This window comes from Quercus lobata, chromosome 2 (genome assembly GCF_001633185.2).
Source record: "Quercus lobata isolate SW786 chromosome 2, ValleyOak3.0 Primary Assembly, whole genome shotgun sequence".
In the NCBI taxonomy this organism is placed as follows: domain Eukaryota; kingdom Viridiplantae; phylum Streptophyta; class Magnoliopsida; order Fagales; family Fagaceae; genus Quercus; species Quercus lobata.
In genome coordinates, this window is record NC_044905.1 from 10,610,034 (window position 1) to 10,637,495 (window position 27,462).

The following is a 27,462-nucleotide window of genomic DNA, read 5'->3' on the forward strand; positions in this document are numbered from 1 at the left end:
GTTGGGACAAATTGAAAATTTTAGTTTATTTGTAACTTCAGCTTATTTTTGCTACAATTCATGGGTTTTACTGTACTTCTTAGTACTATTCATGGATCTCATTATATTATTCAGTTAGTTTTTACTTTTATCTATAATACTTTTAGGAAAAAAAAAATAGTTTCAGCTAAATAAGCTATTCCCAACAAACACTAAGTCTAACTAAATCTAACTGGGGATGGTCTTCTTAAATTGATTGAGATCCATGAATTTAGCAAAATTCCTAAAATAAAATAAAAGATTTTGGGATCCATGATGCTCAGAAATCGCCCAATATTATAATTAAGCCACGTTTATATTTCTTTTGAATTAAGGGACTGTCCAATATTGACTACTGGGCTAGAGCCATGACAGACGAAGGTTTTACTACCAAGCCAATTCATATGCGGCAACCAGATAGAGGCTTTAACTCCATCCAATATGAAATAAAATAAAGAGGATAAGAGGTAAACTCTAGGCCGGGGACTAACAATGGTGGCAGGTAAGAAGCAACAGTCACCAAATCAAATATTTTGTACTATTTTTTTGGGCTCTACTTTACACTATGTAATTGTTTTTACTCTATAAAATCAAAATTGGAAAGAAAAAAAAAATCACACTTACGGCATAAAATTAAGGCAAAACTACATCATTGGTCCCTAAAATTTGTCTATTAAGCGGTATTAGTTCCTTAAGTTTCAAGTTAGTGTTATTTATCCCTAAAGTTTAAAATATGAACACAATTAATCCTTTTATTAACGATGTTAGTCTCAATGTCTACGTGGCTAACAGATCAATAATATGGTAAATTTTAAATGACATGGCATCACTTTTTTATATTAAAAATTTAAATCCTGTTAGAAACAACCAACTCATTTTGTGACCCATTTTCCAAATCAAATGTGAAATTGTTAGCTCTAATCTGGATTAATTTAGATATGAAATAATTTGTGAACATGAAAAAGAGAAAGAATCACAGTAGATATTTTTATTTCCTATAATCTCAAAACAAATACTATATAATTTCTTAATACTTTGTAGATTTCTTGTTAGGAAAACATGTCACATAATATCGGAAATTATATTAAAGAAATTGAATATGAAAAAGTTAGCTACATTATTGCAATCATAATGGGTTTAGAAGAGCCTATATCCCATATCACTATGACCTATGTGATGCTTGGCAATCATACAGTAAGATTGTGTATATGGATTTGTTGTAATAGAGCCCGTTTGGGGAAACTGAATTGGAGTTACACCTGTAAAGGGAACATGCAAATGGTACAAGTATTTTTTTTTTTTTTTTTGAGGTTAATGCACATCAAAACACCATTTAATTTTCTCTGTTTTCCTAGACTTTAAAGTTAATTAAAACTAAAGAAACTTCAAAGACTTATTAAGTATTTTCTATTTTTTGAGATAAAGACTTATTAAATTTAAAATTAACGTTTAGTGGGGTAATATAACATATCAGTAATGCTCATGTATTTCCTTCTTTAATTGCAATGCCAATTGCAAAATTCTGACGTTATAATTAAATAATAATAATAATAATAATGATCCAAGCAGGAAATATTAATTGCTAGTAGAGTAGTTGTAATTTCTTCGCGTTGTAGTTGTATCACATTACTGTTGATGTCAAAATTTAGCTGACACAGTGACATCTACTTTGAATTTAATCAGAAATAAATTGATTTTCATTCCCAGCATTTTTAAGGTTAAAGTTTTGTTTCTGAAAATCATTACAAATGATTACCCATTTTGTAGGCAAATGATTAATGTTGACAATGACAAAAATGACAATCCACTCAGACCCACCATGCCCCTATTTTGCTATATGCAGGTTTTTCCTTTCCTAAAAATAGGACGAGATTAGGACAAGTTTTGTTCATTTTATAGTATTTCATTCTGCATCCCCAAATGTGTTTGTATACATAGTCTTAAATTAGTTGTATATAAAATTTAATCTTTATTTATACACTATACTTATAATATAATTTTTATACCTATTCTATTACCACCTTTAAATATATTTGTCTCTCTCGACACTCTCCGTTGCAATTTCTTATACTCTCTTGCTAATTTTGGAGTCATCTTATTAAGGATGAAAAACTCTATACACCTTGCTGAATTCCAACTTGTCCCACTCTTAGTCCGTACAAGTTTTCCCAACTTCAAACAAGAGTAAAGATAGGGATATCTATATCCAAACTTGTCATGCCTTGTAATCACACATAATTGATGTATTATGTTAAATATTTGAGATAATCTAGTGTAAATTTAACATAAGTGAACTAAAATTAGCACTTTTTAATCATTTGAAATTTTTATGGATGCAAATCAAACTTGAACCAATTATTAAGACAAAAATATATTTTAACATTTTTTTATCAATACATTTCTCTTTTAAATTTGTTTATAGTTTATTTGCACTGTTTTATAATTACAAAAATAAGAGAATAATTTTAAAAAGATAATTTAGACAGGACTCTTTTCCTTGGCAATTTAGGCAACTGCCTATGGCATGAACCCCCCCTAAACTAAGTCCCCATAATTTTGGTATTATAACACAATGCTATGCTTGTATAGTAATCTAAAGTAAAAACATATCGTATACCCATTTTTCTTCTTTTTGGGAAAGTGTCAATGTCTAGTTATAATAAATAAACAAAGAAGAAATCCATATACTGTTTTTCTCTCTCTCTATTTCACTTAAAAATCATTAATTTAATCGTCTATCAAAAGTAAGAAGGTCCTTACATTGTTTAAACTATAAACTTTTGACTTCAAGATATAAATAAGCTAATTTCAGTTTTGTAATGTAAAGTGTTGAAAGTTTATTTACTTTTTTTCTTCGTAGAGGCAACAATTGGCTTCTGGGCACTTGACTGTTCTCCGGATTATTTGTCAAAGGCTGATCAAATTGTACCTAAAAAATTGAGAATATATATAAGTACAGTAGTGAGTATCCCAATCCTGACAGCAAACTCATTAACAAAACAGATTCGTAGAACGTATGACAGTCAGGTTGATATACTTTATTCACCCAGAAATGCATGCAAAGTAGAAGAAAGGAAAACAATAAGAAATTAGTCGACATATGTGAACAGTGGTCTGACAGCGAAGAGAAAGAACACAGTCTAAGTCCAAATTAAAGAAGTTGATATTTTTGCAACACAAACAAAAAACTAGCAGCAAGAAACATAATGAATAAAGCTTACATAAAGCAGAAAAAGGGAGACTTAATCTAAAATTTTTGAACGAAGAAACTGATACTTCCAGCAAACTCAAATCGTAATTAACAAAGAATGAAACAACGATTTATAAAAAGGAATACCTGAAAGCTAGATAGACCTGGATCAATGATAACAGACGTGGCTCTCTCATACCTGCAGATTTCATAAAAAGTACAATCCTTTTATTAGCCAAAGTTGTATACAAATTTTGCAGTAAATTCAAGTGCTGCTTTCAAACTAATTCCACCAACACTACAAATAACTAACAAGAGAGAAAGGATAAGCCAAATACTCATTCCAACCAATGTCACTTGTATGCTCAATAACATACTACATTGTTAAAATAGCTAACAACGTTTGAAGCAAATATGTGACACAAAAAAGAAATTCCCAAAATGGAATGCAGCAGCTTATGTATCAAATATATATATATATATATATATGTCACCAAAGATAGAAATTCATAGGAGGCACGACAACCACAAATCATATTTCTTAGTCCAAATACCATACATGTCCCAAGAAGGTTAACATAACAAAGGAAGGCATAAAGCAAACATTGTTCATAGTATAAACATAATACAAACTTTGCGTATTCACATTAAACCAAACTAAGACTACTAAATAACTTTCTAGGCTGTCTACACTTAGGCACATCATTAGTTAACTTCCTACACTATCAACCAAACCCACCACTACTGCAATCCACCCCCAATAAAGTCAATCCAAGCCCTTCTTCTATCAGCCGTCATGGCAAAAAAAGCGGCTCTACTCTTGGCATGATGAAGCTCTTGCACGACCTTGCAATACGTGACATGATCGACATCGGTGTGCTGGTTCAGAAGAGTTACAGCTGCTGTAACTGACTCACTGGCAGCCCCCACAGCAGAGTCTCCAGTGTCGATGGACTTTTTCCCCCGACGGTTCCTCATGTCAGTAAAACCCCATATTGCCTCAGTCATGGCTTCAAGGGAGTGCCCTTTCTTCCTTTTTCCACTTGAATGAGATGCTTCAGCTGGCCGCTTTTCAGCTTGCCTCCGGCTTTGGGCTTCACTCGGTGTGGGCAGCTCCTCCACGTCATCGAAACCGTCGGTGCTGACATTGACATGTACCCCCTCAGATAGAAAGGCTGCATCAAGTTCTCTCTCTTCATCACTATTGGGAGCTGGTTGGGCAGATGACATTTGCAGGAAACCCGTGGCTGTGTTTGAATTGAAAAGAGTGCCCAACAGCTCATAGTGTCTCATCCCCTTTTTCCTGAAGTCCTTGAATTTATGATTGACCTATTACCAACCATATATATTGGGTTAGATGTTTTATATTTGTAAAACCCAATACAAAGTCGATGGCTAATTTATAATAACTGTATAACAGCACTCTTTTATTCCAAATTGATGATAGCCAAAAAGGTTTTTTAGTAAATTGTAGACATTGAGTAGAAAATAATATAAGTCAAATATATAAGTCAAAATTTATAAGTCACATTAAACCCCATTAAACCCACAGTAAACCCCATATATAAGTCAGATTTTATTCCATTCCTAAAAGTATCATCATGGGAAAATGCTACAAAACAACTATGTAAAGCCACTATTATTAATACACTCATAAGCCAATAAACCTAATATGTTTGATATTTTTGATATTGAAGTCAGATTTAAGGACTTACCGCAAATGCAGCAGCCCAAGCTTCGTCACTGGCCGTCACCGTATTTGAAATGGGGTCCCATCCCATTCCGGTACGTGCGATGAGCTGGGAGAAAGTGCGGTGTCTCTGTTTCAGTCGTTGATATTTTTGTGTAAGTTGTGCCTTGGTGTAACTCTTAGACGCACGCTTGTTAAACTCATTGACAACTGCTGTCCAAGTTCCAGTCTTGAACTGGCCTTGGGGCATATTCCCTTTAGCATCCTCTTCTAACAAGATGTCAATAAAATATCTCTCGACTGCTTCAGGCCACTTCTTATCGTCGGAATCATCCATCTAAATACATGTTCGTATACTTACATAGACTCGTAAAACGGTCTTCTATGATATGGAATTAAATTCTTTAACTTACTACTAGACTTAAGCAGCAGGCATATAAGAGAAAATTCACCCCATATAAAGGAAAAATACAAAGATACACATTCATACACATAAGTTTTAGGTCAACTTGTAGTGGCATTGTATATTTATGAAGGCATAATAGCATATTATTATTATAGTTGAATATATGTGTAACCAGAACAGATTAGCTATTGTAGCTTCAAGGTAAAATATATTGTCTCTTCAAGAGACAAGATCTAAAAAACCTGATTTTTCTTCAAATAAGTTTCAAATAACAGTATTTAGTGAAATAATTTTAATTATTAAAGAAAGAAAAAAAAAGTGTTAATGCAAACATAAATAAAAAGAAAACTTTTTAACTTGAGAAACAAAAACTGTCTTGGTTATAACTTGTAAATATTATCTAGTCCAAGAGCTGAGCTTAGCTATAACGATTATATGTGTAACCACACTCATAGTTGTAGGCCACAATGTCATTACACGGAAAAATGGGGTAATATACTGACTCTCTCTCTATTGGAGAAGTTCCAAATATTCATATTCCAAAGGGAGAGCGGTCATGAATTTAATTAATTAATTAATTAATTATAATTAAAATCTTAACATTTTTGAAGAATTAAATTTTCACTAAACGATGTGAAAGGATGTGGCTGCCTTGGCAGCTTAACCTACTTCATGTTCTTCCAAGGCTCACCCATCTCATCAATCCCAGCTTCAGTGCTCATTCATCCAGTGTTGATGAGATGGGCTGGCCCCTTTGGGCTATTTTGTTGTAAATATCTTCTTCCTTTTTCCTTTCTTATTTTTTATTTTATTTTATTAATTTCTTTTATTCAGGAAAAAAGTACATTGATTTCTAAGGTTTTCAAGATTATAAATTCTTATAACTTGGATATATGATATATCAACAATAAATTCATTATTGACCTGGCTATTTGTGGTTTTATTTACACACATACATTACATGTGCAATTGTGCAAAAAAGAAAAAGAAAAGAAATGCCAAAATAAATCATTTTCATAATATACAGATAAAAAACAGTAAATTAGAATGAAACTGTGTTTCCTAGCCTTCCACCTAAGACTCCACAAGTAGAGATAAATGTGCTATCTACTTTTGGCTTTTTCCTTAACCTCCTTGTCCGTTTGTCTTAATATGAGAAGATCATACCAATTGTATGGTCACAGGGTTTGAGAAGAGAACAAAATGTGGTGTTGGAAGGATCTTTCAGAGTTTTCTTCCAATTCTCACACTCCTCCCACTAGGAAACAAAACTTAGGCTATTTGTTTGTCTTTGTTAAATATCTTTATCTTGACCTTATAAAACTCTTTCACAAACTGAAGAATATAATTTCAACTCCAAAAAAATCTGTTTCGTATATAGTTTTGTTGTACATTTGCTCAAAATCTGTATCCAATAAATCTTGATTCTTATTAATGTAAGTATACTACTGCCCTATAGGTTATATGATAAGCAAGATGCTTGTTTAATGATTCGAAACTCTATTTCGATTTAAATTTATATATTAAGGTTACTTCACTAATTTCTGTAAAGTTTTACAAGATCAGATTCCTGTTTTTAATTCTAACATGATACTATTCATTAGTTTGGACTTGGGAGTGACACACATCTATGCCAAGGGCACACTCATTTATTTAGCCCATGGTCAGATTGAGTTTTTGATTATTTGACAACAGTCTCTGAGTTATCCTTATAATTCTCTATGACATTATTGTTTCATTCTTTGAGTGCAGCCTTTGTAACTATCATTTTTATGGACACAGTATTAAGTTAATGTAGGGGAATCATTTACTTTTATTTTTCAAGCATCTTGCACTACATTTTTACATAGGGTTAGTTTAGCAACCACATTGCTTAAAATGAAACGGCCTTTTTAAAATTTAAACTAAAAAAACAAGTATGATAGTCTTAGTATCTAACAAAAGTGGTGAGTGATCTGAAATTGTGATGGGTCATGTGACTGTTGTCTGAAGTACATCATTCAGCCATTGAATTAGTGAAAGCATGCCCCCAAAAACCCAATACAGTAAAAGATCCCATCTAACATATAACAGATCATGAACCTAATATCCATACAAACTCAGAAACAAAAATCCAACACAACAACTCTAAACCCAGACCCCAAAACAACCCATTGATCCTGTAACAAACCTGTCAACAAACATCTTCTCAGCCAAGTCAGAATTAGTGAAGGCATGCCCCCAAAAACCCAATACACGACAAAATCCCATCTAACAGAAGGTGCAGATCATGAACCCAATATCCATACAAACTCAGAAACAAAAATCCAACACAAGAACTCAAGAACCCATAACAAATAGATAAACCCAGACCCCAAAACAACCCATTTATCCTCTAAGAAACCTTTCAACAAACATCAAAACTACATGCATTCAATAGTCAGCAACATATAATTAAACAAAAGTCACAAGAAAAAAATGAAAACCCAAATCTAAAACAGACTGAGTATCAACGGTCTTAGCAGGAGGGTTTGGGTGCTTAGAAGATTAAAACAGAACTTATAATCATGATTACGAAGACGTACCAGTAAGGGAGCACGGTCAGAAGAGGAAGCAGAGGAGGAAGCAGGGGCTCTGTAATGAACTCGAGAGGTGGATGAGGAAGGGAGTGAGGCGTCCATCTGAACAATATATGAGATTAAAACAATCCCTAACATGAATTAATGTGAAATGATGTGCTGGGATGTGAAAGAAAGCTGAAACAATTAATTAACAAAATTAAAAACCTTACCTGACCGACCCCTTCAGACTGTGTGAGTTGCTTTTCCGTAGCAACAGAGCGTCCTTAGCAACAGAGCGTCCTTAGCAAAATAGGGATTTCTTCGAAAATTTGGAGTTTGACGCGTTGATGAAGCTATGTTAGGAGTAAAGGCGCCAGATCCGTGAGGGCTGAGGTGGAATTTTGATGGGTCAGAGCAGTAATGGAGGTGGGTGAGAGGAGTAATGGAGTTCGGAGAGAGTAGAGAGGAGAGGAGAGATGAGATGAATATTTGGGCGTGAAGACTGATGATGGCGTGAAGACTGAAGAGATGAGGGTAGAGATGACAGGAGAACGTGTTTTTCTGATCAGTGGGTCCGGCTGCAGTGGAAATTGAATTTCAATTTATTTACCGTTGTGCCATGGAAACGCAATTTCATTGTTTAAAATGTGGCCCAAGCATGTTTCAAAAAATATGTTTCAAACAACTATTTTTGAGCAACTATTTTCAAACAACCCTATTTTAAACACTATCACCAAACATATTGTTTTTATTTTTGAACACTAGTGTTCAGTGTTTAAACACTGAACACTATGTTTTCAGTTGGCAAACCAAACGGGCTCTAGACAAGTCATTCATCACCTTACTTCTCTCATGCTTTTCCTTCAATAGCAAGTGTCGGACTCACTTACCCATACACGTTCACTCTACTTTGCTCTTTTGTTTTTTCTTCTTTTTTTTTATTCCCCTTAAATCTATAACCACACATTACCACCAACCCCTCAAATTAGATTCAAACTCCTTTTTAAATTTTACTCCTCTTCAGTTTTCTTTCCACATTTCTTCATAATGCAGTAAACTCCATTTCTGCCGCTCCCTCTCAAATCTCAAGTCTTTCTCTTTCTCAAGATAAGTTTTTGATAGTCTTTCTTTACATTTTATTCCAGTCAAAACTCAAAGCACAGATTTCTTATACATATCATCCAATAGAAGTATTTCTTTTATTTTATTTTCACCACAAATTTTCTCCAATTTTACTTTAGGGCAAATCTAAGAAGTTCGTTCTATTTTATTCCAGTTTTTCTTCTTGTTCTTCTTTAGATTCCTCTTCAGATTCAAGAACCGGTTTAATCGTACCGGTTCCGGGTTTTCTGGTTGAACCAACTGGTTTTCACTATTTTCCGATTTTTAAGCTATTTTCGGTTTTTAATGATAACCGGACAGGATTGATGTCCGGTCCCGGTTGAACCGGCCGGTCCGGTCCAGTTTTTAAAACTATGTTCTAGGATTTCTCTTTCAAAATTCTCTCTAGAAGCTCTCTTTCTTTCGTGGGTATAAGGGGTATTTATACTGGAATGAGAATGGAATGTGAAGAGTCAAGTTTTTCAAAACAGGGCTGGCTCGCGACTTGGCCTCGCGGCTTAACTGAGTCGCGAGATCCAGCTGCGAGATAAATGAACGGCCAGTTGTACTATTTTGTCCTATAGTGCTCCAGCTAGCATGACGCTTTAACTTCTGGCATGCTTGACACGTGTACATCTTCTGACGGCTTGCAGCCATGAGTCACCCGTGAGATCTAGTCGCGAGTCTCTGTTTTTTCTTGCACACTCTTGAGCATTTCATCACACTATCTCACTCACTACCCTTACAAAAATTCCACCTAAATACAAGGTTACTAATTGCTAAAATACAAGCAAATTTGGTACAGAATAAAGCCAACAAGATGATTGATTAAATTCAACCTTACATTTACAATTCCGACGAGTTTAACAAGTTTTCTACGGTGGCATGACAATTCCGCAGCGGTAGATTTAGTTAGCTTTATCAAAACAGTGAAAGACTGGTGAGAAAATGAACGTATTCTTATTAGAGAAAAGATTTGTAAAACTCTTTTTTTTTTCTTTTTTTTTTAATATTCTAGAAAATAGAGCAATGGTGCCAAAAAGAAGATACAGAAAAACTAACTGAAATGGTAGTTGTTGCATGTTGCACAGTAATAATTGTCATAAGTGAATATAGCATGAATTTTTGCTTTAGAGACTTGGATATCAGATATTCAAATTAATACGTAGAACTAAAATAACCTTTTTAAAACACGACTTATGTATAGCATGATGTCTGATATCCAAATTGATATATAAAACTGAAATAGTGTTTATATAAAATGCATGAATTCTATTGAATTTTTGCCTTAAAGATATTCAAACCTTAAAAGTTTGAATGTCTAATATTTAAACTGATACGTAAAATTGAAATATTCTTTCTAAGACATGATTTCTATATAGCATGAATACTATTAAATCTTTGTCAAAGAGATCCAAACAAATATGTAAAACTAAAATAGTGTTTTTAAAACACAATTTCTATATAGTAAGAATTCTATTGAATTTTTTCTTTAGAGTAGATGACTAATATCCAAACTGATGAAAATGTGTTTTTAAGATACAATTTTTAATTAAAATGAATAAGTTTGAATTTTTTTTCCTATGTTTGATATCCAAATTCATATATATGTGAACTGAAATTGTGCTTCAAAGACACAATTTTTGTATAAAATGAATACTATTTAATTTTTTCGTTAAAGATGTCCATTGATATCCAAATTGATATGTAGAATTGAAATAATGTTTCTAAGACGCGATTTCTTTATAACATGAATTATATTGAATTTTTTTTCTTAGAAATATCCAAATCTTAAAGGTATGGATGCCTAGTATCCAAATTGATATGTAGAACTGAAATAGTATTTCTAATACATATTTTTTGTATATATAACATGATTATTATTGAATTTTTGTGTTAAAGAAATTCAAACCTTAAAGGTTTGGATGTATGATATCTAAAACTAAAATAGTCTTTCTAAAACACAATTTTCTATAGAACATGAATTCCATTGAATTTTTTCCTTAGAGGTTTGGATGTTTGATATCCAAACCCTGGTATCCAAATATGTAGAACATAAATAGTATTTTTAAGACAAACTTTCTATACTGCATGAATTCTATTGAATTTTTGCCTTAGAGATTTCTATATAGCAAGAATTCTATTGAATAATCTAAACCTTAAAGTTTTGGATGTTTGATATTCGAACTTATATGTAGAACTAAGATTGAATTTTTGCCTTTGATTTTTGTTCTCATTGTTTCAAATTTTCAAATCCAGAAACCTAAAATTGAATTGAAATGCATGTAATTTTCCAAATCCAGGCAGAGAAAAGTGCGGATCTTACCTCGAATTTGAGAATGAGGAAGGTCGGATTAAGGAGAATAAAATGTTGCCAGCAATAGGAAGATCTAAGATTGGAGATCGACGGTAGTGGTGGTAAGGTGGGCATAGGATAAGCAGGGGGGTGGGTGAAGGTTAAGAAGGGAAGGACCTCACCACAACTTGATTGATAGGATAAGTTTCAAAAAAAAAAAAAAAAAAACTTGATTGACAGTATAATTGTTTGTTGGATTAATCATTTACCATATGGTTTTGTTTTCTATTCTTGATCTTATCATCAAGTATTTACGATCAATATCCGATATAATATATATTAGCAGTGGAATTTCAAATTTAGTTAAAATTAAATTTTTTTTTTTTAATTGTGATTTTGTGCCAAGTGTTATTGCAGTTAAATTTTACACATTCTAATTTTATGCTGAGGATTCTTTCAAATTAAATTAAACTACACTTATGACACTTTAAGTTTAGGGATGTTTTGTTTTTAAATGTTGTGAGAAATCATGATCTCGATGATACCTTGGGTGTATGGATAGGCCATGAATAAATAGTTTATCAAAATTATGGCTCAATTGGTAATACTGTTCCTCATAGATTGAGGATTTTACATTTATGTTACCACTTATTTAATGAAAATAAAAATGAAAAAAGTTACAACATTTACATTGATGTAAAACATAAGATTGAAAACTACAACACGTTGCTTCATAAATTCAACTTTTTTGAGTTTACAAAATCTGTAAGTATATTTGAATATTATGTTTGAAATCCTAATTTGATGCTTGCATCGCATGTTCATGTTTGCATTCATGCCAAATCATCGAATAATTCCAATTTTGAAGAAACTTAGGGTATGTTTGGTACACTAAATGTAGATTACATTAGGAATAGTAATCTTTATTACTAGGAATAAAAGACATTGTAATGGAATAACTATTACTATTTATAAGTTTGGTTGTTACATATGGAAAGTTTGTAAAAGATTATGTATAAGGAAATTTTGTATTTTTGGAAATATATTAATTTTAAAACCTATTATATGCACTAAGGAATAGCTATTACTTCCATTTTAAATAGGAATAACCATTCTTTAATTTAAAGAATAGTTATTCCAATGTAATAACTAATCCATGTAATAAAGATGTAACCAAATGACCGAATTGCTATTACACATGAATAACTATTCCATTACAAGAGCTATTACAACATACCAAATTTACCCTTAGTGCAAAAAATTAGAGTATGCAAGAGACTATTTTGGTTTTAGGGTTTACCAACATGCATAGCTCTTTTGCAAAGATAGGTTGACAATGGTTACTCAAATGTCGGATTGGAAATCCTATGAATTAGTTTTTAACTGTTTGTAATTTGGGGATAGTTCGGTATTATTTCAAGTGGGTGTGGAGGGCCTTAGGAACTTATAAATGATGTAACTCTTGCAGATAGTGTTGTTGCTCTGACATAAAGGATCTATAGTCAACCTATTGTGTTTATGAAATATTGTTCTAGATCAACTCAATACTAAATAAATTATAATTAAATCATATCTCATATTTCCTTCATATTCTTTTGATTTCAATTTTTATTTTTATAATTAAACTATGCATCTGTTTGGGATGAATTGAAAAATTCAGCTATCTATACTTTTAGCTTATTTTTGCTACTATTCATGAATTTCACTGTACTTTTTGATACTATTCAAGGATCCTACTGTACTATTTAGCTTATTTTTTAACCTGTTTTCTACATTTTCGGCAAAAAGTTTTTAGTTTCAACTAAATAAACTGTTCCCAAACGAACAAGTACATATAATATTTTCTACAATTTCTCAAATTAAATTTTTAACTATCAATGTTTTTAATTAAGTATATATCATATTTAAATATGTTTCACTAAAAAATTTGATTGCCCATCTTGCTGGTTAGAGCATCCACAATGGCTTATGCCATCTTATCCCATTTTACCATCTTAAAAAGCCACTTTATCAATTATACAATACCATTTTACAATACGCTCAGCATCCCAACTTTTATTTTACCATACTACATATTAAAATATTATTAAAATATTTCTCACTTCTCTCTCTGATCTCTATTTCTCTTCCTCTGTCAACCACCTACCACCACCACCACCACCGTCCAGCTTCTTAGTCATACCACCCACCTTTACTGAGCAAAATCCATAGCAAAATCCAGCCAAATCAAAATCCAAAATCAAACCCATCTGTTCTCACTAAACCCAAACCCGTCTGTTCTCACCGGCAGCGATTGCGAGAGAGAGAGAGAAGGTCGCTCGTCGCCGTCTCTATTCATCCCAAACCCATCAGACATTTTCATCGAAACCCACTACCAAACAAACACAGCAAACACCAAAACCCATTGGAACAAATCCCCCAACCCATCGGAAAAAATCACAACCAACGGACCTATATCCAACCACCTAAACACCAACCCAAACACCACCCAAATTCGACCCAAACGCCGGAAACCCTTGAACAAACCCACAGAAACCCATAAACAAACTCACGACCTCCACGCCTCCACCATAGCTTTTCTGATCGAGCCTCCATGCCGTTGCCTCCATTCCGTTGAAGACGAGAGAGCAGGAAGAAGAGAGAGCAGAAAGAAAGAGAGAGAAAGATAATTAAAATTATGATCTACAAAGAGAGGAGAGAGAAGACCAAACCGATTAAAAAATAATTTTTGTTTTTACTATTTAGAATCGCACTGTAGCACAATTGTATTTTTTTTACAATACTTACATTTTACAACGTCTAATGGAGTGGGTTTTTGGGCTTGAATGGTAAAATGAGCTTATATTTTGGTATTTAGCCTTTCCATTGCTGATGCTCTTAGTGGTTAGGGATGTTGATTGAAAATGTTGTGTTATACTGTTATGTCAGTTATATTAGGATGTTTTCTACCGACGTCTTACCAGATTTTCACAAAGGAATTTTAAATCAATGGAAAGTATTTTTCCCCAGTTTAACTTCTAATTAAAATGGTCCACTTCTTGAGTTAAATTTGACGCAACAGGTTGTCACATGATGTTTAAATTATTGCTGGGCATGTGTTGCAATTATTTATCCTTAACATAAACATGGTGCCAAATATTAAAATCATTTTGATCAGACTAGCAATTTTGGAGTTTTAGGAATGCATATTGGACCGGTTAACGTTTGTTTGTTCAGACTCGCATATGGTGTTTGACAATACTCAGATTCATAATTTAGTTCCTGGTATATGTGTGAATTCAGTTTGAGTTTCGCCCTTCTAGAATTATAGAAGGCCCATAGAGCGCTACAAGAGCTCGAAAAGAGTTTTTGACAGAAATATCAGCCCATTTAGCAAAACTAGCATAGAGTTTTTAAGAGGTTGCCAAAAACATTTGACTATTTACGTTGTTCCAAATATTACTCTAAAATTGTTTTTGAGATTGAAATTAAAAACTTGTTTTTATGATTTTTTTTCAAAATAAAAATGTGTTTGGAAAAGATCTGTTTCAAAACAATTATTAGAAAACAAAAATATGAAAACAATGGTAAAAATAATAAATAATAAATAATTAAAAAAAATCAAAAACATTTTTCTCTTTATCATCAATACCTAACAAAAAGCTTATCCCATCAACACTTATTAGTAACATTTTTCTCTTTCCAATTCTTGTAGTGCTAACATATAGCCATTTTAGGACAAGTGTCATGTTCATGTTGCATCTAGTGAATATAAACACTTGCAATCAATAAAAAGCTTCTTCGATCAACACCTATTAGTAACAATTTTGCAATAGGACCAACACATGGTTATTTTAGAACATATATTATGTCAAGTGCACATAAGCTAGCACTCTACAATCACTACTTTTACGGTCCTCACATAGAAATAGGTGTACTATATCCCACATATATCAAGGAAATGAGTTAGAAGTAATGAAGTTTACAAGATACTAGAGTAAAACTGTGTAAACTTTGTGTCACGATTGAGCTTGAACGTGATTTATAATCCACATCTTTTGGTCACACTACTCTTGGTAAATGATTAAGCAGAGTAACAATTGGATCGTTGTCAGATAAGAGCATCTTAGTGTTGAACAAAGTGAATACCATAAGACCAAGTAAAACTAAAACAGATATTGCCAATAGAAGAAGCATCAGGATGTGTGCAATGCTCCCTTTCACTTCTTGTGCATATTCTGTGGAAGCTAGAGCAAGGACAGTCAACGGGAATGAGTAAGCCCACCATGCCACGTTGAATTTTCTCATTGATCTCTTGAAAAGGTTGGGCCTGAAGACCTGAAACCACATAACCTCTACTTCACTTGTTACACTGAAAAAGAATGCAACTTACGAGTAGCTCCCAATATTGGACTACTTGGGATTTCGCACGAAAGAGAGAGTGATTTTGAAGCTTAAGATTGAAAGTAAGTCCTAATTATTCTAGAAGTACTTTCCAAAATGTGTTTCTAAACCCATGAACGGATGGAGCAGGTTCAGGCTAGTCATAAAATTAAAGAGTCATCTGATATCAATGCAGATTTTATTTTCATCAAACACTTTCAACAATATCATATATGAGTGATGTTAGAAATATATACTACAAATTTTACTAACTGATTTTTACAAATTGATATGTTCCTAATCACCCAAACAAAAAAAAAATGTAACATTCATTAATTTATTATTTTATTAAAATCCACTAATCACATTTGTAGCATCAATCAATTTATAAATTTTAAGTTATAAAATTTGTATTAACTTTCTCTTTATTTTATATCTATAATTAATATGGCAGATGTTATAATTTCTAAATTTAAAAATATTGTTTGAGTTAAAAGCTTGCATATGATCTTTGATAAATCTGATTCTAATTCCAAAAGCAGCTTATGAATTATGATCTAATTAATTTGGTCTAACTAGCTCGTTGGATGGTTTATCATAGGATTTGATTTGATAATAAAAAACAATCATTAAAAGTGGATGTCATAGTTAAATTAAAAAAATATCTCTAAACAAAATTTATATATCTAGGGGTTGAGTTCTATCTGAAGTGATTCATCCAAACTACTTGACTATTGTCATGACCGTAATTTTCAATGCAACCAATACATACCAGAGACGTAAAGAGGAAGAGCGAGAGGAAGAATAGCATCTTTGAAACAATATCAAAAGCCCCAGCTATGGACTCCCAAGCCAAGCTCGCCACACTCGGTGCTGCAAAGTACAAAAAGAAGACCGGACTCAACATCCCAGGCAGCTGAATCCCACCCGAAAATCGCTGGTAAAGAGTCACAAAAAGCACTAAATAGTGCACTATGCCTAAGGAAAACAAGAAAATAGAGGTTTCTTGCCACCCCATGTACGCAGCAGCTTGAGCTCCAACCAAGTTTCCGATGACTGATAATTGGCTAGTTGGATTTGCCACGGTTGGTAAGAACTTCTTGCCCTTTGTGAACCATTGGCCATAGATTTTTACATCAAGCACCACCAGAGGAATCACAAAAACCCACCAAAGGACTAAATAGGGGAAGGTTTTTGGAGCTATGAATGGTGCAGATTGAAGCAAAAGAAGCCAAGAAATCCATGGAGCGAATAGGTAGTTGACCCCTACGTTGTGCAAGAACTCTGTCTTCACTGTGTTAAAGTGAAACAAGCATTTCAAGAGGTAAAGCAGAGATAGTAAAACAAGTATAAACAGAGCCAGAGACCATAGTACGAGAAAAGGCGTTGGATGAAGGATGTGAAGCGCGTGACGTAGAATACTTGTGTCATTGCTTGGTCCATTTAGTGTCTTCCATAACAAAACTTGGCTACCTAGAGATAAGCTTATTCTGAAATACCCTGCATGAAATTTGGCCAGTATTGAGTTTAATGTGTTTAGCAATCGTTTCAGTATTATGATTGAGAGTACTGTTTGTTGATTATGGTTTGTGAAGGTTGTGGATGCCTCAACCACTACTTCAATGAGTTCAATCTCAGATTGAGATCCTCGGGTTGCCATAGGAGGATATTAGAGACTTAAAGAGTCATTGGAAACTTTAGTGAATGGTTTTAGGGTGTGGGAATTTATGCACACTAGGCTATTTTATATTTCATAAACTATAAAGTAAGCGAGGCGGAGAGAAAAGAACGTGTAAAAAATAATAAGAAATGTAGTGGTTAATATCACTCAAATGACGCAGTGCATGGGCTAGGTCAATGGGCATTAATATAAAGAGGTATTCTCAGCTGTCATGGTTGGAGTGTTGGAGCCAGTGACGGAACTACCTAGGGGCTGAGGGGGCCATGGCCCCCCTCAGCCTTTGAAAAAAAATTCTTTAATATATATATTAGCATAAACAATTTACTTTTGACTTTAAAATTAATATACTTGACCTCCCTTTCTCAAACAATTTACAAGCTGACCCATGAAACCAAAAATGAAAAAAAATTTCAAATCATTCCTTGTCTGGTTGTCCCAAGAATATCAAGAAAAACATTGAGCTAAACATTTGGACAATTTACAAATCCGGACAACAAAGAAAATTCACAGAACAATTCACATATTCAGATAATAATAAAAAAATAAAAAAAAAATCTTTGGACACAGTCTAAGTAAAAAAAAAAAAAAATTATAACAAATCAATTATAAATCCTAACAAAACAAATTACAAAAACCCAATAATTTTTACCTCTCATTTTGAGAGCTCTTTGTCCCTCTCAAATTACTCCACCCCATAGTTATAGAAACAACTCCTATGCTGCTAATTACTCCATCCACACACCAATTAGTGCTCCAGCAACTTGGATCAGTTGGTGTCTTTAACTCAACCCATGAAGAAAATTTATTTTTAAAAAAAGTTGCTGCTCTTTAACACAACCTGTGGAATTTTTTTTTTTTTTTGAATGATAGAATTTTATTAATTTTTAATATTTTATTAACTTTGGGACACACTTGGCATGCATGCATAAATGTAATACACATGTGAAACAACAATCTACTATTTTGTGCCTTACCTAAACTGCCCCCAGAGCATGTGTGTGATTAGTCAATTGGTAATAAACTTTGTGCCTTTGCTAAATTAATGTAGTGATTGGAAAAACTTTATTATTTACATTGTTGAAGACTCAAAGTTACCGTTCATTATCATGCAATTGTTTAACAGATCTCTTTTTCTTTTCTTTTTTTACTACTTTTTAAAAATGGAAATTTTAAAAGGAAAAGATCTCACATCTTTATGCTACCTCAACCTTAACGAAGTAATTATAAATAAAAAATTCCTTAATCAAGGCACCAATAATTGTCTCATCCTTTTTTTCGCTGAATATTAGTGCATGATGTTGATTAACCATTATTTTAGTTGTTTTATTAATGTAATACTAGAGATGGATTTGAACTTTTAACTATAGTTTTTTTTTTTTTTTAAGAATCTTTTATATATAGCATTATTAAGTTATTAGGTATAGAATTATGTGAAAAGAATAAATAGATTTTAAAAAAAAAATTATAACGTGGATAGAATAAAGAATTGGTCTAATCTCAATTAGATATTGAAAATATTAAGACATGCTAATTGACTTACTGAACTCTTGATTATAAATATCTATTATTGATTTTAAAAAATTAAAAAATTAATGTTAATAATACATCGTTGTCAACCTCTAGTATTAATATTCCAACTTTCTAAAATTCTTCAACAAAGAACTTTGGCCCCGCCTAAGTTTGAATCTTGGTTCCGTCCCTAGTTGGACCGGCTCAGTTTCTATCCGCCGAGCCTTTGATAGAGCCTTAGTGCTTGGTGCTTGGTGCTTGATGCTTGTGAGTTGTGACTTGTGATGTTTCTTCTGGTGCTTTGTAACGACCTTTTCAAGCCCAAAAAAAAAAAGAAAAAAGAAAGAACTTTTCCAGATGGAGTTTTTTATATTTTTATTCTGATTGGAGAATAGACATTTATTAGATACTTTTTTTTGTTGTAAATTATCAAATATAAACTAACAAATATTTCGATTAATTGAAACTACTACCACATACTATTTATTTATTAATTGAAATATATTTTGATCAACGTAATATTCTCAATTTATGGGTGCTAATTAACAGAGAAAAAGAAAGAGAGAGGAACAATTAAATGTAGGTACATACTAGATTATCAAAAAATGTAGGTACATACTACTAGGCTTCTTAAAGGTTTTTTTTTTTTTTTGAGTGAAGGTTGAGCATAGAGTGGTGTTGTTATTGCTTGATTGTGTGTGAAAGTTAGAAACAAAGTTTTGTCTTGCAGGAGAGTTATAAAAGACCAAGCTTGTCCAATGAATTAGTATGAAGACACCTTTGGGCGTATTGACATTTGAGTCGGTTTATGTTTAAGAGTTTTTGGTAAGAGTTGATGTGTGGTTGTAATTCCTATTATTAATAGAGAATTCTAGTTTGTATTGCCCATGTATTGTAATGCTAACTATTTTATTATTTTGTGTGTATTTCACAACAATTGATACAAGAGCTATCACAAAGCCTAACAAGATGGTATTAGCCTAAGAGGACAATGACAATATTCAGGAACCTTGCAGTTAGGTCAGTTGTCTGTCTTTAGTGTCTTCTGATATTTTTGATACATGAATGACTTTTTACACAAAAAAACAAGTGATTAGATTACGAATGTAGAATAGTACATAAATGAAATTATTATAAAAATAAGTCATCATCTTCTTTTTTTTTTTTCTCTGAGACTATATATGTTTACACGTGGTCGCACATCAAAGAACTCCCCGGCCCCAACCTGGGAGGCTGCTGAAGATTGAATATAATTTAATTACATGGTCATTAAATTACGAAGGTAGGCAAATTAAATCAATTATTATCTTTATATACATCATCAACAAATAAAAAATAGAAGCTTAAGTAATGCATGCTTGAATTAAGAAAAGATCAAATGCACGTAGCACATGCAATCGTAGAAAAATTATCATTATTTAATGAAATGACGGGCAAAGAAACCAAAATAAATTTAAACCAGTTAAAGAGAGTAGGTACTCATGAATTTTTAATTGGATAAACATAAACTCCATTTTTTAATTGGACCGTATATGTCAAGATCAAATCTCAAAAAAAAAAAAAAAAAAAGGTATATGTCAAGATCAAATGTTATTTGCTAGAATTGAAATCCCTTGAATCTTGGCTAAATATCCAGAAGTCAGATCAAATGGTTTGTATATTAATAACAATTGGCTCACTCCTCGCCAAATTTCAAACATATATATATATATATATATATATATTTTACAATTCCAACGAGTCTAACAAGTTTTCTGTCGGTGGCATGACAATTCCGCAGCGGTAGATTTAGTTAACTTTATCAAAACAGGGAAAGACTGGTGAGAAAATTGAACGTATTCTTATTAAAGAAAAGATTAATTTGTACAACTCTTTTTTTTTTTTTTAATATTCTAGAAAATAGAGCAATGGTGCCGAAAAGAAGAAACAGAAAAACTAGTTGAAATGGCAGCTGTTGCCTGTTGCACAGTAATAATTGTCATAAGTGAGAATAGCATGAATTTTTGCTTTAGAGACATGGATATCAGATATTCAAATTAATATGTAGAACTGAAATAATCTTTTTAAAACACAACTTATGTATAGCATGATGTCTGATACCCAAATTGATATATAAAACTGAAATAGTGTTTCTATAACACACATAAATTCTATTGAATTTTTGTCTTAAAGATATTCAAACCTTAAAAGTTTGAATGTCTAATATTTAAACTTATATGTAAAATTGAAATAGTCTTTCTAAGACATGATTTCTATATAACATGAATACTATTAAATCGTTGTCAAAGAGATCCAAACTAATATGTAAAACTAAAATAGTGTTTTTAAAACACGATTTCTACATAGTAAGAATTCTATTGAATTTTTTCTTTAGAGTAGATGACTAATATCCAAACTAATATATGTGTAGAACTGAAAATGTGTTTTTAAGATACAATTTTTAAATAAAATGAATAAGTTTGAATTTTTTTCCTATGTTTGATATCCAAATTCATATGTGAACTGAAATTGTGCTTCAAAGTCACACTTTTTGTATAAAATGAATACTATTTAATTTTTTCGTTAAAGATGTCCATTGATATCCAAACTGATATGTAGAATTGAAATAATGTTTCTAAGTGGTGATTTCTTTATAACATGAATTATATTGAATTTTTTTCTTAGAAATATCCAAATCTTAAAGGTATGGGTGCTTGATATCCAAATTGATATGTAGAATTGAAATCGTATTTCTAATACACATTTTTTGTATTGCATGATTATTATTGAATTTTTGTGTTAAAGAAATTCAAACCTTAGAGGTTTGGATGTATGATATCTAAAACTAAAATAGTCTTTCTAAAACACGATTTTCTATATAACATGAATTCCATTGAATTTTTGCCTTAGAGGTTTGGATGTCTGATATCCAAACCCTGGTATCCAAATATGTAGAACATAAATAGTATTTTGAAGACAAACTTTCTATACAGCATGAATTCTATTGAATTTTTGCCTTAGAGATTTCTATATAGCAAGAATTCTATTGAATAATTTAAACCTTAAAGTTTTGGATGTTTGATATTCGAACTTATATGTAGAACTAAGATTGAATTTTCGCCTTTGATTTTTGTTCTCATTGTTTCAAAATTTCTGATCCAGAAACCTAAAATTGAATTGAAATGCATGTAATTTTCCAAATCAAGGCGGAGAAAAGAGTGGATCTTACCTCGGATCTGAGAATGAAGAAGGTCGAATCAAGGAGAAGAGAATGTTGCCAGCAGTGGGAAGATCGGAGATTGGAGATCGACGGTAGTGGTGGTGGTGGTGAGGTGGGTGTAGGATAAGCAGGGAGGTGGGTGAAGGTTAAGAAGGGAAGGACCCCACCACAACTTGATTGAGAGGATAAGTTTCTAAAGAAAAAGATTTGATTGACAGTATAATTGTTTGTTAGATTAATCTTTTACCATATGATTTTGTTTTCTATTATTGATCTTATCATTAAATATTTACCCTCTATATCCAATATAATATATATTAGCAATGGAATTTCAAATTTAGTTAAAATTAAAATTTTGTTTTTAACTGTGATTTTGTGCCAAGTGTTATTGCAGTTAAATTTTACACATTCTAATTTTATGCTAAGGATTCATTCAAATTAAATTAAACTACACTTATGACACTTTTATGTTCAGGGATGTTTTGTTTTTTAATGTTGTGAGAAATCATGATCTCGATGATACCTTGGGTGTACGGATAGGCCATGAATAAATAGTTTATCAAAATTATGACTCAGTTGCTAATATTGTTCTTTGTTCCTCATAGATTGAGGATTTTACATTTATGTTACCACTTATTTAATGAAAAGAAAAAAAAAATGAAAAAAATACAACATTTACATTGATGTAAAACATAAGATATATTGAAAACTACAGCACATTGCTTCATAAATTCAACTTGTTTGAGTTTACAAATTCTGTAAGTATATTTGAATATTATGTTTGAAACCCTAATTTGATGCTTGCATCGCATGTTCAAGTTTGCATTCATGCCAAATCATCGAATAATGCCAATTTTGAAGAAACTTAGTGCAAAAAATTAGAATGTGCAAGAGACTATTTTGGTTTTAGGGTTTACCAACATGCATAGCTCTTTGCAAAGACAGGTTGACAATGGTTACTCAAATGTCAGATTGGAAATCCAATGAATTAAGTTTTTTTTTTTTTTTTTTTGAGAAACCAATGAATTAGTTTTTAAGTGTTTGTAATTTTGGGATAGTTCGGTATTATTTCAAGTGGGTGTGGAGGGCCTTAGGAACTTATAAATGATGTAACTCTTGCAGATAGTGTTGTTGCTCTGACATAAAGGATTTGTGGTCAACCTATTGTGTTTATAAAATATTCTTCAAGATCAACTCAATACGAAATAAATTGTAATTAAATCATATCTCATATTTCCTTCATATTATTTTGATTTCAATTTTTATTTTTATAATTAAACTACGCATCCGTTTGGGATGAGCTGAAAAATTCAGCTTATTTATACTTTTAGCTTATTTTTGCTACTATTCATGGGTTTCACTGCACTTTTTGATGCTATTCAAAAATCCTACTATACTATTCAGCTTATTTTTTAACATATTTTCTATATTTTCAACAAAAAATTTTTAGTTTCAGTTAAATAAACTATTTCCAAACAGACAAGTACATATAATATTTTCTACAATTTCTCAGATTGAACTTTTAACTATCAATGTTTTTAATTACATATATATATATATATATATATATATATATATATATATATATCATATTTAAATATGTTTCACTAAAAATTTGTTTGCCCATCATATATACTGGTTAGTGGTTAGGGACGTTGATTGAAAATGTTGTGTTATACTATTATGTCAGTTATATTAGGCTGTTTTGTACCGACATCTTACCAGTTTTTCACAAAGAAATTTTAAATCAATGGAAAAGTATTTTTCCTCGGTATAACTTCTAATAAAAGTGGTCCACTTCTTGAGTTAAATTTGACACGATAGGTTGTCACATGATGTTTAAATTATTGCTGGCATGTGTTGCAATATTATTTATCCTCAACATAAACATGATGCCAAATATTAAAGTCATTTTGATCAGACTAGCAATTTTGGAGTTTTAGGAATGCATATTGGACCGGTTAACGTTTGTTTGTTCAAACTTGCATATGGTGTTTGACAATACTCGGATTCATAATTTAGTTCCTGGTATATGTGTAGAATTCAGTTTGAGTTGCGCCCATCAAGAATTATAGAAGGCCCATTGTGCTACAAGAGCTCAAAAGAGTTTTTAACAGAAATTTCAGCCCATTTAGCAAAACTAGCATAGGGCTTTTAAGAGGTTGCCAAAAACATCTGGCTATTTACTTTGTTCTAAATATTACTCTAAAATTGTTTTTAAGATTGTTGAGGACAAATTTTTCACACTACATGACTTCATTTCATTGACGACCCGCACCATGTCAACACTATCATGGATTTTGGAAAAATCTCTTCTAAAACCCAAAAGAGCCCATATTTAGACAAAAAGGCGTCAAAGCTCATAGTTCAAGCTCATAGCATATCATCTCATTTTTTAGCTCATGATCCAAGCTCATGAGTCTCATCAGGGGAATTTTGGGAGTCGTGGTTTGGAGGGCCAAGAAGTATATTCAGTAAAACTCCAGTGGTTCAAAGTTGATAAAGGAAAACATGTTACTTGGCATGTCTTCCCCAATTCCCTGAACTTTGATCGGTCAGTGTGCAATAGGTAACATTTGGTAAGCCTCTCATATCACATAACACTTAAAACGATAAAACTCCTCATGCTCTTTACATAAAAATTAATGTCCATTATATAATATAAGTTTAGAAATGTAATTATATCATTTCATATTAATTATATTATTATCATCTAAATCAATTACAAACACATGGCTAAATATATATATATATATATATATGTAAGGACTCAATTTGTAACGATCCCAAATTGGTATTGGGTTCATACGTTAAAGGCTCAAACAATAAATTTGTAGAAAGTGGGCTGAAAGGCTAGGCCTTGGTCATCGGACGGTGGTTAATCGTGGTGTTTATGATGGACACACAGAGATGAGCTGCACTTGCCCAAGAAGATTTTCTCCTCGGCACAACCTGGGAGGCTCTGGTTCTTCACCATTGTCCCCCCCCTCCCTTTTGGCTTGCTTCCTTCTCCTTTTATACTAGCCTTTAGCCTCCCTCCAACGTCCACGTATAGGTTCAACTTTCTAGGGCTGATACTTGTCCTATCAGCCCATACCCAAAGTGGTTGGAGGTGGTTGTAAAAGCTGAAAAGTATTGCTCTGTCAGGCGCAGAGTACTTAATCGTAGTAATGGTAGCCCTTCCCTTGTCCTTTGTCACCACACTGTTCAGGGGTCCTTTCCCCATCAATGCAGAGGTGTTTAGCTTTTCCATGAACTGTTCCTATACCGTACTTGCCCTTTCTTCCACGAGCACTTTGGGATGCCGAGAACAGAATCGTCCTCGGCTATATCTCTAGGCCATTTGGACTTTCGTTGTATGTCCTCGGCAATATCCCTCCTCGGCTCTGGCCTTGGGCCCTAACGTAAAGTGGGCCGGGGTCACAAGTTCTCTGGCCCCACAATTAATATCTCATATCTAGCATTAAAATGCTCTCTTTACTCTCTAAGATTTAGTTAAAATACAAAATGACCATAATTACATTTCTAAAATTTCATCAAATATCAACTAACTAGTCTATTACTTACCAAAATTATATATGGACTAAACATATAATTTTTTCCAAGAGAGGAAACTTAGCCAAAAACACCTAAAACGGCTCCAGCGAAAGCTGCAACAATTTCTGCATAAGCTGTAACAACTCCAGCGGAAACTATAATAGCTTCTACAGAAGCTAAAACAGCTCCAGCAGGAGCTGTGACAACCCAAACAGAAGTTGCAAAAACTCCAACAGGTTGACACATACCCTAAAATGATGTCATTTGCCCATTAATGTCTAATCCTAGCAGCTGTGGTACCAAGAATAAGAGGATCCCATAAAAATTATCTTACCATCTTTAACCAAATTATGAATTTAATGCCAAGTTTTGTCCTTCAAGCAAAAGACGTGATTAGCCAGCTATGACAGCTATGATTGACAACTGTGACAGCAGCTCTATCAGCCTTAATGTCCCTAGCTTTCTTCTTTTGGCTAAAAACCAAAATCCCTCTAATGAGACCACTTATTTTGTCAAAGATTTTTCCTGATTTGCTAAGTTTTCCTTCAACTAGTTTTGATCTAGTTATATACTTTGGCTCTATATAAAGAGGACCAAGCTACACACTAAAGTGGCCCCTCTCGGATCTCCCTCTCTCATCCCCAATATTCTGAAATTTCACTTGGCTGCATATATCCCTAAACTCTTCCATACTTCTCTATCTCTCTTACAAGATCTCTCTTCATAGATAACAACACATCACACCCATTACATCACACCATTACACACTATCCATCTCTCCCACACTTCAATACTTTGAAATTTCATCATTTTGCTGCCCAAAAACACATATCCATCTCATTCTTTATTTCTCATACAAAATCTCTCTTCTTAGAAAGTAACACAACCCATGACATAACACAAAAACCACTCCAACAGCAGTTATAATCTCATCTATTTACTATATTTAACCTTCATATCATCTATCTCACAGTTCCATATATTTTACAAACACTTTCCTTATAAAATACCGATAAATACTCCCATATATCTTTAAAATTCATGTCTCACATAGTATATATATACAAGATCCATGTCCAACAAAGTATCTCATATAATTCCTATATATATTACAAACACCATATCTCACAAAATCTATATATTTCTTATCATCTCCACACATTTTAAAACATATCAAACACTCTTTCAAGAACTTATTGCTAAAAGCCCTTCTTATGAAAGACAAAAACTTTTAAAATTAAAAACCCTTCTTATGGAAGGCAATATCACTCATACTTGACTAAAAGACTAAAAGAGCATTACATGGGGAAAATCATTTAAGTGCATGATAAAGATGATGAACTTAACAAACCTATGCACATGGCTGGACATATTCTTTCTCCTTCCAGTTGCACCAATTTTTCCCTTTCAAACATGAAGTTACCATGAAAGGATTCACTTCATCATGATGCTGAAACGTTAAGTCTATTGATGTGATACGGCTAGAGTTGCAAAACATGAAGATAAGTCATCATATTTTTGTCTTCAAATTTATATTATTAAATATATTTTATTCATTATCATTATTTCACTCGACTAATGTTATTATGCTATTGGACTCCTTTTCTCATGTTGCTTAAATGTTAAAGTCCACTGATGTTATACGGTTGGAGCTACAAAATATGAAGAATATGAAGGTTATCAACTCATTAATGCTAAATGGCCAAAGCCACAAATCATATAAAGAATGAAGTGCTGCTATACAACTAGAGTCAGAAACATAAAAAAAATAGTTATTTTAATATCATCTCACTATTTAATAAACATTATCTCACTAATACTTCATTAATGAACATACATATTAATTAATCGATCTACCATCATCGTATATATATTATTTGGACATAAACCACCCTTGGACACATAGTATTTGGACATGGACCATTGCCGGACA

At 32.4% G+C, this 27,462-nt stretch overlaps 3 protein-coding genes across 3 annotated transcripts in view; 1 reads left to right on the plus strand and 2 right to left on the minus strand.

Moving 5' to 3' along the window:
• Positions 1-3,949: 3,949 nt before the first annotated feature.
• On the minus strand, positions 3,950-8,095 carry LOC115978376 (uncharacterized protein At2g29880-like). Its single transcript, XM_031100396.1, has 4 exons — positions 8,075-8,095; positions 7,869-7,964; positions 4,924-5,235; positions 3,950-4,537 (listed from the first exon to the last, which is right to left on the minus strand). Exons 2-4 carry the CDS (start codon positions 7,962-7,964, stop codon positions 3,950-3,952), a joined length of 996 nt encoding a protein of 331 aa, XP_030956256.1. The 5' UTR covers positions 8,075-8,095.
• Positions 8,096-15,282: 7,187 nt separating this feature from the next.
• LOC115959186 (S-type anion channel SLAH1-like) lies at positions 15,283-20,485 on the minus strand (the record flags this gene model as incomplete). The annotated part of the gene is made up of 3 exons (XM_031077504.1): positions 15,283-15,558; positions 16,376-17,128; positions 20,453-20,485. Coding segments are annotated over 3 exons (1,062 nt in total), but the record flags the coding sequence as incomplete, so codon positions are not given.
• A 5,447-nt stretch (positions 20,486-25,932) lies between these two features.
• The window catches only part of LOC115959194 (microspherule protein 1-like), an 11,846-nt gene continuing 10,316 nt past the window's right edge, over positions 25,933-27,462 (plus strand). Inside the window, exon 1 of the mRNA XM_031077513.1 lies at positions 25,933-25,954. Coding sequence (XP_030933373.1) covers positions 25,933-25,954 — 22 coding nt within the window. The remainder of the gene's footprint in view (positions 25,955-27,462) is intronic.